This window comes from Dasypus novemcinctus, chromosome 28 (genome assembly GCF_030445035.2).
Source record: "Dasypus novemcinctus isolate mDasNov1 chromosome 28, mDasNov1.1.hap2, whole genome shotgun sequence".
NCBI lineage: Eukaryota > Metazoa > Chordata > Mammalia > Cingulata > Dasypodidae > Dasypus > Dasypus novemcinctus.
In genome coordinates, this window is record NC_080700.1 from 21,573,915 (window position 1) to 21,586,697 (window position 12,783).

A 12,783-nucleotide genomic window follows, 5' to 3' on the forward strand; every position below is an offset into this window, starting at 1 on the left:
AGCCCTTTACATCCCCATCACTCCCTATCTGTCACTCTAGCTTATGTTCTTTGCAGCACTTAATAATTATCTTATTAATTTGCAGACATGCTTATTGATGATTGCTCTCCAGTAGCATATTAGCTCCTTGAAGGCAGGGAATTTGAGTCCCTGCTACCTCTCCTATGACAGTGCTTGGTGCTCATTAAATGTCTTTGAATGAGCAAATAGATTTCCTGTTTATACTCCGTGGTTTCCCTTCTTCCATCCTATGCTTCACACAAAATAGCCTCCATACCATTCTCTTATTCCATCTCACTGTCGCATAAACATGGGTGAATTTCCCCCCAACTCCACATGTTCACTGTGTCCAAAAGCCTCCATCTTTCAAATTCCAAGCCAAAAACCATCTTCCTGAAATGTTCACTTGGCCCAATTCCCAATGCTCTTGGTCCAGCTCCCCTTTTACTCTGAATGACAGTTATCTATGTAAAAACTGTGTTTTTCTCACCAGACTCATAAGACTGCATCTCTCCCATCAGATTTTAAGTGTCTTCACTATAGTAGGTATTCAGTATTGCAGGGTGGACGAGGGGGTGAAGGATGGGAGGGAGGGGAGAAAAGCAGGAGGGAGGGAAGAAAAGAGGAAGGGAGGGAAGGAGGAAGAAAGGGGAGGAGAAAGGGAGAGAAATAAGAAAGGGAGCAAGAGGGGAGGAGTAAGAGGGGAGGAAGGATGGAGGAAGGGAGGGGGAGGAAGAAGAGAAGAAGGAAGGGATAGAAGAAAGAAGAAAAGGAAGAAGGGAGTGAAGGAGGAGGGAGGAGAGTAAAAGAAGGAGGGAAGGAGAAGAAAGAAGAAAGCAAAAGAGAAGGAAAGAAGGGTGGATGAAGGGAGGGAGGGAAGAGGGAAGAAAGAGAAGGGTAGGAGTGAGAGAAGGGAGGAAAGGAGGAAGTGAGGGAAAGAAGAAAGTGGAAAATAAAGGAGTGAAGGAGTAAGAGAAGAAGGGAGAGAAGGAAGGAGGGAGAGAAGGAAGAAGAAAGAGAAGAGGAGAAGGAAGGATGGAAGAAGAGAAGGAAGGAGGGAGGGAAGGGAGTAGGAATGGATAGGAGAGGGGAAGAGAAGGAGGAAGGGAGGGAAAGGAGAAGAAAGGGAAGGAGGAAAGGAGGGATGGAGAGAGTGGGAAGGAGCACAGGAGAGAAGGAGAGAAGGAGGGAGGAGCAAAGAAAGAAGGGAGGGAGGGAGAGAAGTCCCGAGAACAAGGCGTCCTGCCAGCTCTGCCCTAAACCTACCTCTCCAAGCAATGGGCTGCCGTCAGCACCCACTCCGGCGATATCAAGGTGCCTCCACAGAAGTGCCCTACAGAGCTAGAAGAGAACCACACAAGGATTTTAGTTCCAATCTGACCAGCGATTATTCTGCTCTAGGGTCCAGAAATCCAGAAAGAACTGTTCACACAGTTCTGATTGTGTTGGTCTTCCTGAAGGACAAGGCTCCCACCCCAGCATCGGGACAGCAGTGCCCTGGGGCTGTTTCACTAGGAGGATCCTCAGGTGTGATCCTGAGCAGTGATTCTTTGGGAGCCTGCTGATTTTACTTGAGAACCCTGACTTTGCAGGGGATATCCCTTAAATCACTTACTTGATAGGATTGTTTAGGCAAGGGGTGGCTCCATAAAAATTGGGTGAGCCACTCAAAATGGGCTGTCAATGAAGAGGAACATGACCAGCAAGGGCACGCTAGCAGATAGGTTCACAAATCAGCCCAGAAATAGGCCCCAGTGTAGTCTGGGGAAGAATTCATTGGAAAGATGGGAAAGATGTTTAGAAAAAAAGTTACTATAGGATAAGGTTTAAAAAAAAGTTAATTCCACAGCAGAATGAAGTATCATGGAATCAAGTTGATCAGTGGGATTGCACAAGCTTATAAGGCAAAGCTCTTTAGGGGAGCCCAGCAAGGGAGACCAGACATAAAAGCTCAGAGACAAGTTGTGGAAAGCAAGGCAAGCAGAGGTGCCTGCGCTTTGGAGGAGATGCCCCAGAAAACAACTTATTCAGGGGTATTCCACTAGAATGACAGCCCGAGATGCCCAGCCTTCATGATTCCATGGGTCCAGAACTGATGACTCTTAAATGGTGCTGTCTCTGACCTACACTACACTGGTGGAAAAAAATATCTGTGACTGTGATAGATATAACTGTATCTTTGTCCCATCCCCCTAAAAAACTCCCATTTGCCAAAAAAAGAGAAAAGAAAAAATTCTTTCTTTTCAAGTACACTGAAACAAAGGATATCTACATATGTAAACCCTCAAAGCAGCTTCAATATTTTCCCAACACATTGGAATTTGGTGTAGATTGGTGCATCTACAGATTTTCATGATAGCAGCCCAGATCAAGGAAAAGATTCAATTCTGGAAATGTTCAAAGTAGACAACCTAAAGAAATTTTTTTAGAGTTTTTTTTTTCCTCTTTAGGATTAGGAGAACACAAACAGGAACTAATGCCTGTGATGTCTGGATATGGTGGGGAAATGTAAGAAGGTTTTATAGGGCTTACAAAGAAGTGAAGCAGGCTAGTAAGATAGGGAACCAGTAGACCAATCTGGAACCTAGCAGGAGGTCCATGTGGACATCAGTAACCCCAAAATGGCTGCTGGAAGACCCTCACAAAATTCTGCCATTCCAAACAAGGTTTCCTCCAGAAGCCAGGAGAAGCCCGGGATATTCTCCAGGGGCCTTATCATTGGTCCTTCTGGGGGATTGATGGGTGGGGTAATCAATCAAAACAGCTTAACAGCTGGGGCTCCCCCCTTGCCATTAGCAAAGGGGTGGAATAACTAATGGTTTAAAAAGCCAGCGCAGGGAACCAGATGTGACTCAAGCGATTGGGCCTCCATCTACCATATGGAAGGACCCAGGTTCGATCCCTGGGGCCTCCTGGTAAAGGCGAGCCTGTGCGGTGAGCCAGTGCCTACGCAAGTGAGTCACACAGCAAGATGATGATGCGACAAAAAAGAGACGAAGGGGAGAGTCAAGGCGAGGCGCAGCAGAAACCAAGAACCGAGGTGACACAAGTGATGGGAAACCTCTTTCCACATCAGAGGTCCCCAGGATTGAATCCCGGTGAAGCCTAGAGGAGAAAAATGAGGAGATAAGACAAAAAAGATAAATAGATACAGAAGATCACACAGCGAATGGACATAGACAGCCAAAACAGCAGGGTGGGTGGTAGGGGGATGGGGAGAAGTATTAAACATAAATATAAATTCTAAAAAAATAAAAAGCAGGTGCAAAGCCCTCTTGCTCTTTCTTGCACTCTCTTGCCCTCACCCTGTCCGGGTGCCTTTCTGAGTGACTGTCCCTGCCCACTGCATCCTGCTCTTGCCGTTTCTCCCCTGCCGTGGTGGCCACATAAGTGGCATCTATAATAGGAAATTGTAGTCTGTAAACCAGCCCGCTTTACCGCTTTTCAGCCCCTTCTTCTCTGTCTTTTGTTTTCTCCCATTTCTCTCCCCCCTCCCCCACCTTAATAAATTACTGGCCCAACTAACCCGACGTGCTCTTGAAGTTCATTTCTGAAGCACAGTCAAGAACCTAGACACAATGTGGCTACAGAACGATGGTATAAATTGTTTCTGGAAGTGTTCTTACCTTTTTCTAAGACTGACCTGCCAGGGCCAGGAATGGGGATAGGCCACACACCCACCTACGACCCTTCCAGGACACTTCTTTGGTTCCACCTTGGGCCTTCCACAGTCAAACGGCGACGACACTGCTGCACAAAGAGGGAAAGGAGTCGCATTCGAAGGGGTCAGAGGCAGCAACTGTCTTCTAATTCAAGATCGATTAATGCCTCACAGTACTAATCTCAAAGCCATCAACATCTTTTGGAAAATGTTTTGCAAGTTTCAAAAGTGGTAGAAGACAACTGTTGGTAGACTACACAGAATTCTACTACTTTCAAGAAACTAGAAGTAATTTTTATTATTAAGTTGGGGAAGGGACCCGACAAATCAGTATAGCTGGGCTTGAGAATGAGATCTTTTCTGAAAGGAACTTGATGGGCAAAAACTATTTTTCAGACTCGACGTAATATATCTAGAATACTATATCACCATTTCTATCATCATCGGCACCATCTAAACCACAGGAAGGTTGCTGAACACCATAGTTGTTGTTTTTTTAGAAAAGCACTAAGGTTAATTTTAGGGTATGTGTATGGAGACGGGGAGGGTGGCGCAGCGAGAGAGAGATCATGTATAAAAGGAGAACTAACTCTGCAGGACCCCATCAGGACATGATCTTGGTCTTGCTCTGCCTCCTGGTGTGTGGGGGTCCATTGTAAACAAGATCTTTCCAAGATGCTCCTCCAGTTAACGTGTGGCCCAGCTGAATCAGGTAGGGCTTTAATCTGGATTCCTGGAGTCCTTTATAAGCAGAATGAAAGTGAGGTGGAGAGAAAAGCCTGGAGAGGTCGCCATGGAGATTGTCACGTGACAAGAAAAGCCAAAGACCGAGGATGGCTGGCACCCAGCCCCAAAACGCCAGTCTTCTGGGAGAAAGCATCACCTTGATGACACCTTGACTTTGGACCTCTCTTAGCCTCAAAACCTTGAGCCAATAAATTCCCACATTTGAAGCCAACCCATTGCATGGTATTTGTTTTCAGCAACTGGTCAACTAAAGCACTGGCCTAGGATGAAACATCGCCTTCTCCCATCAAGCGTTGATATCCTTCAGGATAGCGTTTTCGTGGGCCTCCTGTGACTATCCAGTGCTGTGGGAACTGCACCTTTCTGAATCTCAGCACACTGCTTAGCCCTTGCTTTTACTCTCTGTTTGCTTCCCTCCTGTTCTCCCACACCAACTAGCCTGCAGGATTCCTGGTCAGGGGGTTAGGTCTCCACCTTTGGTGCCACCTGCTAAAAACTACAACAATTCAGGGGCTACAACGTGTGTTCATAAGCAGCTTTGCCTTTGTCTGAAGCCTTTTAAGGTCTTTGGGAATATAAATGTAACTCATCATTGACAGCAACAGCAAGGGGAGGTGGGAAGTTCTTTCTGTTTTAATCAGCAGATATTTTACACTCTAATGAATTAGGAACCTGAACTTTCCAAATAACTGTCCATTTGCCCTCTCTGTGCCAAGAATCCATGTATAGAAGTCTTTTGAAAAGAGAAAGGATGTGATGTCATGAAATCATGTTGTCTAACGCTCTCTAATTTCTGCCACTGTACCTCACATATAAAAGACTTGCATTAATGTCTTAAGAAAAAAGGAACTGCAGAGATTATGGAACCCTGTTATTACTATTCAAAAATAAACAAAACCCTGAGGGTTTCTTATTTGTTTTTACTTTTGTATTAGTTGTACCGAATTTGTTGGTTGAACTGAAATGAGCCGTTAAAGCCAACCAACAAGTACTTTAAAATAAATATATATAAATAAAATTGTTTAAGGTGAGCATCCTTCAGTTTTTTAAATTAATATTAAAGAGTAAAACTATACAACCCTTGAATGAAATTCAGAAACAGTATCTTGGGCTGGATAAACTATTAGTTTTGACTCAGGATTGTTTTTCTTATGCTACTACTGTATGTTTAATTTGTAAGTGCTATTTCTTTTTAATAATACCTTACATTTACACAAATCCTTTTGGTTTAGTTGCTTAAAGAAATTTATGCATAGCTGAAGGAGGTAATCAATGGTATTTTTTCATTTTTAAAGACATTTTCCATGTAGTTAAAAATAATGTAAAGGCTGAGAATTTTTAAGAAAGGGATTGTTAGGCAACTTTCCTCTTAAATAAACAAAATCCAAATTTGCCCAATAAAATCTTAAAAGAAAAAGAGGAAAAAATATAGACAACCTAAACAGACAAAGTCATATCATAGATTTCTCATTCTATGAAATCCAGATAAAATCAGCAAACACTACACTTGAGCATACATTTAAAAATACCCTTAGCTGAGGATACCTGTCCATTCAAACGTTCAGCATACTGGAGGAATTGAGATTCACATTTTGTTCACCCTACAGCTTAAATCACTTCTAAGCTTTGGCTCTTTGGAGGATTTCGTATTTACTTTATTTAAGGGAGGGGGGAGAGGATTCTCTAACAGGTGGGACCAACAATAGAACAGGTTCAGGATGCCCATGACAAAGGGAGGTCTCAGGTGGGGATGGCTCTGGAACCCACTGCACAGACATCTCCTTCCCGGGAGGGCACAGCTCAAAGCCCCTTTTCTGCAGATCTATTTTAAGAAGGTGATTGCTGCATTTCGTTGAGAGTAGTCTCCTTAAGAAGAAAGAAAACAACTTACAGCACTGAGGGATATCACAGTAGTCAAAAAGCTTTTTTGGATTCGTTGTGTAGCACCAAGGACCATTGACATCACCATCAGGATTCCGACAATACTGGGAAAAAAAGGTAGAAGCTTGTGATATAGTTCATGTTGGGATAGAGAGGGGGAGAAGGTGTGCCAAGGCTTCTGTCCTTAGAGGATGAAATGTGGGGTCCATTTTTTTACTTTGTTGTTGTTGTTGTTGTTTTGCACAGTTACATTAAGGACGTTGGCAAAGCCTTCAGAAAGCAGCTATGCCACTGGACATGGCTCCTTATTCAAAAGGAGCTCCATCTATGACATCACTCTCCTGGAGAGAGGGTGGTAGACCCTAAAGGGTCTTGAGGTCAAGACCATATCAAGTGTCCCTCCCACCCAGGAACCTGGATTAGTGGAGAACTTAGAGGCACTTAGCAATAGAGACAGTGGGACATGGGTGGCTGCCTTGCCCCTGGTTTATTCAGCAATATTCTACACAGTGAAGCCTGTCTGCCAGTTGGTCCAGAAAGTTCCATGGGTTGTATACCCTCCATGGGCCCACCCAGAGATTGGCAGTGTCTTCCTTTACTTTCCAGATAGAGATAGAGGTAGAGAGAGAGAGATTTAGAGAGAGAGAGATTTAGAGAGAGAGAGAGATTTAGAGATAGAGATAGTGATAGAGTTAGAGATACAGATAGAAAGAAAACTTTCCCCAATGTGTGTGCATCTAGGGGAAATCCTACTGTGTGGAGTCCTAATAGATTCATTGAAAATTTTTCTAAGAAAATCTGACTCAAATATCATTAACAGCATATGTGATCACAAGAAGCTAGAGGACAAACGCAGAGAATGAGAAACAGCACCCAATAATAGAAGCATGCCAGAAATGTCACAAAAAGGAAAAAAAGTCCAGAGGCATGTTGCCCATGCTAATTGTTCTTTACAAGTGGACACCAATTATCTTGCAGGCCTGAAATCACTCTTGTTTTTCTCCTGCCATCAACTATGAAAGAGTAGGAGAGGTTGATCTTCTATAACAAAGGATCAGTTCTATTACTGGAGTCCTTTATAAGCAAAGGTTAGTCAGCAGGAGGAAAAATAGCGTCCAAATCAAAGTGGCTTACATTTTCTTCTAGATCTGCCCGTGGGTTTGTCTCTGGAGTGAAAATATTATGCGCATGAGGCTCCTGGGCAGCCCAACCCTGGCATGGTGTGCCAGTAACAGTGGTTGCTCTCTTGCCCCGATACCCTCTACCATTCCCGATCATACAGTCTGTAGGAAAAATAAAAAAGGGTGGTTACGTACTATTACACAGGCCCAGAAAGACAATGAATAAATGCAGTGGTTTTATGTTTCTCTAAGATGACAGACCCAATGGTCATATCCTCAGAACAGCGTAGAGTACTGAAGATTGCAGTTACTACTGTCTACCTTAAGAAGTTACCAGCAAAGTTCATTAGCTTGGAAGTAATTTCAACTTTAGCAAGACATTAGAATAGGAAAATTGGCTGGGACACTAGGATCACCAATTTTAGGACATGCTGAGTGGGAAGACAGCACTCTGGAGGATTTGCATACAGTGGATGCCGCTATGGATTGTTGGGTCACCCTTAACACTGCATGCTCATCACACATATAGAAGAGGAATGAAGACTGAATGGGATTTTATCATTTTGGCTATGGCTATGCTATGAGTCCTGTGGTGGCTTGGAGCTATGTACCCCAGAAAAGCATGTTCTTAATCTTAACCCATTCCTGTGGATGGGAATCCATTGTAAACAGGACATTTTGATGAGCTGACTTCAGTTAAAGTGTGGCCCAGATGAATCAGGATGGGTCTGAATCCTACTACTAGATTCCTTTATAAGCAAAATGATATTCAGACACACCAATAGCCACAGGAAAAAGTCAGGAGTCAGAGGAAACCAGAGAAGCCAGAGGGTCCACCATGTCCATTGCCCTGGGACAGAAAAGCCAAGACCAAGGATCCTTGGCAACCAGCCCCAGAATGCCACTGTCCTATGGGGAAAAGACCTTGATGGCACCTTGATTTTGGACTTCTTACTGTTTAAGCCAACCCATGGAGTGGTGGTTTGAAGCTGTATGTACCCCAGAAAAACATGCTCCTAAATCTAATCCATTCCTGTGGGTGTGGATCCATTCTAAGTCAGACTTTTTGATGAGGCTACTTCACTTAAGGTGTGGCCCAGTCCAATCAGGATGGGTCTTAATCCTCTTACTGGAGTCCTTTATAAGCAGAGTGACATTCAGACACAGAGAGAAAGCCACAGAGGGAGCAGCCAGGAGCTGAAATCAACAGAACACAGATGAGAAGGGAGAGGCCAGGAGAGGCCGCCATGTGTCTTGCCATGTAACAAACCAAGGACCAAGAACTGCCAGCAGCCAGCCCCAGAACTCCAGTCTTTGGGGGAGAACCCATTGCCTTGATGATGCCTGATTTGGACCTTTCTCCAGCCTCAAAACCATGAGCGAATAAATGGCCACTGTTTAACCAGACCCATTGCATGGTATTTGCTTGAGCAGCCCAGGAAAGCAAAAAAAAACACATGGCAATCCTTTTAGCAGCCAGGAAACTAAAGTACCTACCCCCTGGGGTGAGAGGGGTAATAAAGTGATGTTTTGTCCCTCCTCCCTTTGCTAAGCTTGTCCTTTGTCTCGAGCCTAGTGAATGGGGCTTCCATGGGACCCCTCAGAAAACCTGAAATGTGTCCCATATGGGAATCCAGTGACCCAGTGTTCTAAAGACCACTTGTGAAATCCAAAGAGCAGAAGCTGGGTGGGCCAGCTGCTCTGCCAAGGAGAAGCATTCCCACAGTTTGCCAGAAACAGTGTGTGAGGGTTACTGTGAACCAAATGTGGAGCATGCACATGAAAGAACTAGGTAGACTCTACGCTGTAGAGTCATTTGAAGTCTTGACAGGGACACCCAAATGGGCACACAGCCCAAAGTTCCACCTGGAACAAGTATGTTCACCCTGTTCAAGGGAACAGCAGGTGAGGTTCTCTAGTATTGCGAAGGTGTTTCAGCATCAGCAAGCTCACACTGGAAAGGGAGAGAGGTCTCAACTTCCAACCAAGTTCTCATTTTTAATCACGACTGTCTGGAGGACTTTGTATTATCCAAAGTGATCGGAACAGACATCAGACCACCTGAGTTTTCATTCTGGGGTGGGGAGAACATTGGCTCCTCTTTGTCTTCCCATCCCCAGTTGAGCACTTTCAGGCTGCCTTGTAGCAATCGCAAAACAAGGTGTATTTAAGCATTATCAACCAAGGGCCAGGGAAGCAGAGAAGAGGTAGAGATTATTTTTTTTGCCTCTCACCTCAAATGACAACTAAATTGGCCTGATAAACTTCCTGGGCTATATATTCCACTTTCCAACCTTTGTTGGCGAGCATCATTTGACTGTCCCACTAGCACTTCTAATTCAAAACCAAATGAACCATTTCTATCCCTCCATGAAGACAGGGTGATGGCTTATTTTTCTTGAATTCCCACTAATGCCAGTGCCATCATTATCAACCTCTCAACCCACCCAGGCTTAGTATTTTATTCCTCAACACCAATTCGTTTCCAAGTCCCAAAGAATCAACCTACCTGCAGTAGCAGCCATGGCTCCTTAAGACATGAAGCTCTCAGCCTTACCCTCAGCCAGCACGTGACTTACAGTGTAGCATTTAAGTCTTGCGCATCAGTAAGTTTCTCCACCTCTTTTCATCCTTATGCCAAAGTACGTCCATCTCTGGCCACAGGCTTCTTACCTGATTCAGACGGAGTCTCTTCCCTTGGAACTTGGGGAACAACCGGAAAGCGAGGGACACTCTCGTCTCTCTCTGAGCATCTCTTCAGATTACAGAACTCCCATCTGACTCCTGGATCGGTGGTAAAGCACCAAGGGCTCTTATCTCCATCTGGATTCCTGCAGTAGTTCATTGTCAAGCCACTGTAAATTCCAAAGTAATGCAGGTCAGGAAAGATGGAAGACGCTCCAGAGATACCCAAGAACCTTCTGAATTTTGTTAGAAGAAAGAAGTATGGGCAAGTGGCTTTGAAATATTTCCACTAAAGGTACAGTAACAATGCCACAAGCACAGATGATCCTAAAAAGTAACCTGTAAGTTGGAACTAAAACTTATTTCCCCAAGGAAGAAATGATCTACACGATGATGTCATTCCCAGACCAGTTCCTCTATGTCTATTTGCCTATAAATGTAATGAAAACGATGTACATGTGCAATGAAAAAAGATCATGAAGCAGAGTGGGGGTAGCTCAGTGGTTGAGCGCATGCTTCACAGTAGAAGGTCCCAGGTTCAATCCATGGTACCTCCAAAAAAAAGAAAAAATCACGAAAATGTGAATATCAGGTAGCCCAAATGGGTTCAGGGTTTAAAAAGACTTATGAAAGCCAGCCTGGAAATTAAGCCTCCACAAGGCAGGATCACGTTTCTATAGGCTGCACTGTGCTGGAAATGGGGATGAAGGAACACACTCTCCTCCTTTTACTTCACCTTCTGCTCACTGCAGCCACTTGGACATGGAGGGAATGGCGAATGGGACTCTAGAACATCTGGACTGGATCAAGGGAGAAGTCAGAGTAGACTGGGAAGCTGATTCGGAGCAGACTGGGAAGCTGATGATGGGTTGTGAAAATGTCAGGAAAACTTGAGTATGAAACCACGCAGCCTCCCAAGACCAAGACCCAAGCCTCTCAGAATTCTAGGCTTTGAAATTGCCTTTAAAACTTAGACCCATGACCTGTGGCTGCCTGGGAAGACTTGAAACCTATTATGAACCATGGGAATCAACCACTGTCTCTAAATATAGATAAGTAACAGTCCCAGGTTTGAGTCCAGGGTGGAAGGAAGCCAGTTAGTGGATTTCCAAACAACCGGACGTGTTAAAAGTTTGTTTGAAATAGACAATCTTTTTTTGAAAATAAGATATTACCTACAGTGAAATGCACAAATCCTAAGTATATAGTTCAATGAGTTTTAATGAAAGCATTTACCAGTGTGACCCACATTCCTATAAAGAACATTTCCATCGCCCCAGACAGTTTCTTTTTGTCACTTCCCAATCAATCCCTCTTCCCGGGAGGAGCAAACATTTTTGGTTCCTCCACCTCAAATTAGTTTCATCTTTTCTAGATCCTCCTATCAACGGCCTCACACCCTATACACTCATTTGCGTATGGCTTCCTTCACTTAATATAACTTTTTTTAGCTTCATCCATGCTGTTTGAGAGTATGAGTAGCTTGTCCCTTTTTATTGCTGAATAGTATTCCATGGTAAATATGCCGCACATTGTTTATCGAGGTTCTTATTGGTGGACATTGACATTGTTTCCAGTTTGGGCTGTTATGAATAAAGTCCCTATGAATATTCTTGGAGATATACTTGTGGGCGTTTCATTTCCCTTGGATAAATATTCAGGAGTGGAATTGCAGGTTTGTATGTTGATGGATGTTTCACTTCGTAAGAAACCACTTGCCTGATCTCCAAAGAGGCTGGACCATTTTACATTCCCAGCAGCAGTGTAGGAGGCTTTCAGTTGCTCCATGTGGTTGACTCCGTGTGCTGCTCTCTGTCTTTTTAATAGTAGTGATTTCTAATGAATCTCACTTTGGTTATATGTCTTATCTCTTTGCTGGCTAAGGAAGGTGAGCATTTTTTTCATGTACTATTTGTATATCTTCTTTTACGAAATGCTTATTCAAATCTTTTGCCTATTTTTGGGGGGTTGTTTCTCTTCTTATTATTGAATGTTCAGAATGTTTATATGTTCTGGATACAGGCCATTTATAAGATATATGGGTTGAGAATATTTTTCTCCCAGTCTGTGACATGCCTATTTATTTTCTTAACGATGTCTTTGATGAGAAGTTCTTCATTTTAGTGAAGACCAAGTTATAATTTTTTCTTTTATAGGTGGAGATTTCTGAGTTCTGTCTAAAAAACTTTTTCTGCCACAGATTATGAAAATATTCTCTTATGTTTTCTCCTTGAAACTTTTTGTTTTAGCTTTAGCTTTAGCTTTTATATATAAGTCTGAGAGTTATCTCAAATTAATTTGAGGTGCGAAATAAGAGTCAAAGTTTGTTTTTCTTTTCTATACGGCTATTCAGTTGTTCCAGAATCATTTTAGGAAGGATTTCCTTTCCCCATTGAACTGGTTTGCAAACTATATTGAAGATCAGTTGAAGATATTTGTGTGGATCTGTTTGTCTATCTTTTTGTCAATACCACAGTGACTTAATTAAGGTAGCTTTTATAATACGTCTTTAAATTAGGTTGTCTAAGTCTTCCAACTTTGTTCTTTTTGAAGATCATTATCGTTCTTTTGTAGTTACATATAAATTTTTTCACTTTTTCCAAAAAAGGCTGCTGGAATTTTGATTGTGTGTGGATTGAATCCAAAGGTCAATTTGGTGAGAATTGTAATTGAGTCTTTTAATGCATA

The 12,783-nt window shown here is 43.1% G+C and overlaps 1 protein-coding gene across 2 annotated transcripts in view; it reads right to left on the reverse strand.

Annotated features, from left to right (window-relative positions):
* The window catches only part of PLG (plasminogen), a 60,584-nt gene that overhangs the window by 13,081 nt on the left and 34,720 nt on the right, over nt 1-12,783 (reverse strand). The window contains exons 11-15 of one of the 2 annotated variants that reach the window (XM_004449798.5): nt 10,084-10,265; nt 7,424-7,572; nt 6,300-6,393; nt 3,627-3,747; nt 1,267-1,341 (exon numbers count right to left, since the gene is read on the reverse strand). In XM_004449798.5, coding sequence (XP_004449855.1) covers nt 1,267-1,341; nt 3,627-3,747; nt 6,300-6,393; nt 7,424-7,572; nt 10,084-10,265 — 621 coding nt within the window. Of the gene's footprint in view, nt 1-1,266; nt 1,342-3,626; nt 3,751-6,299; nt 6,394-7,423; nt 7,573-10,083; nt 10,266-12,783 lie in introns of both variants that reach the window. The other variant, XM_004449797.5, reaches the window with a different exon arrangement.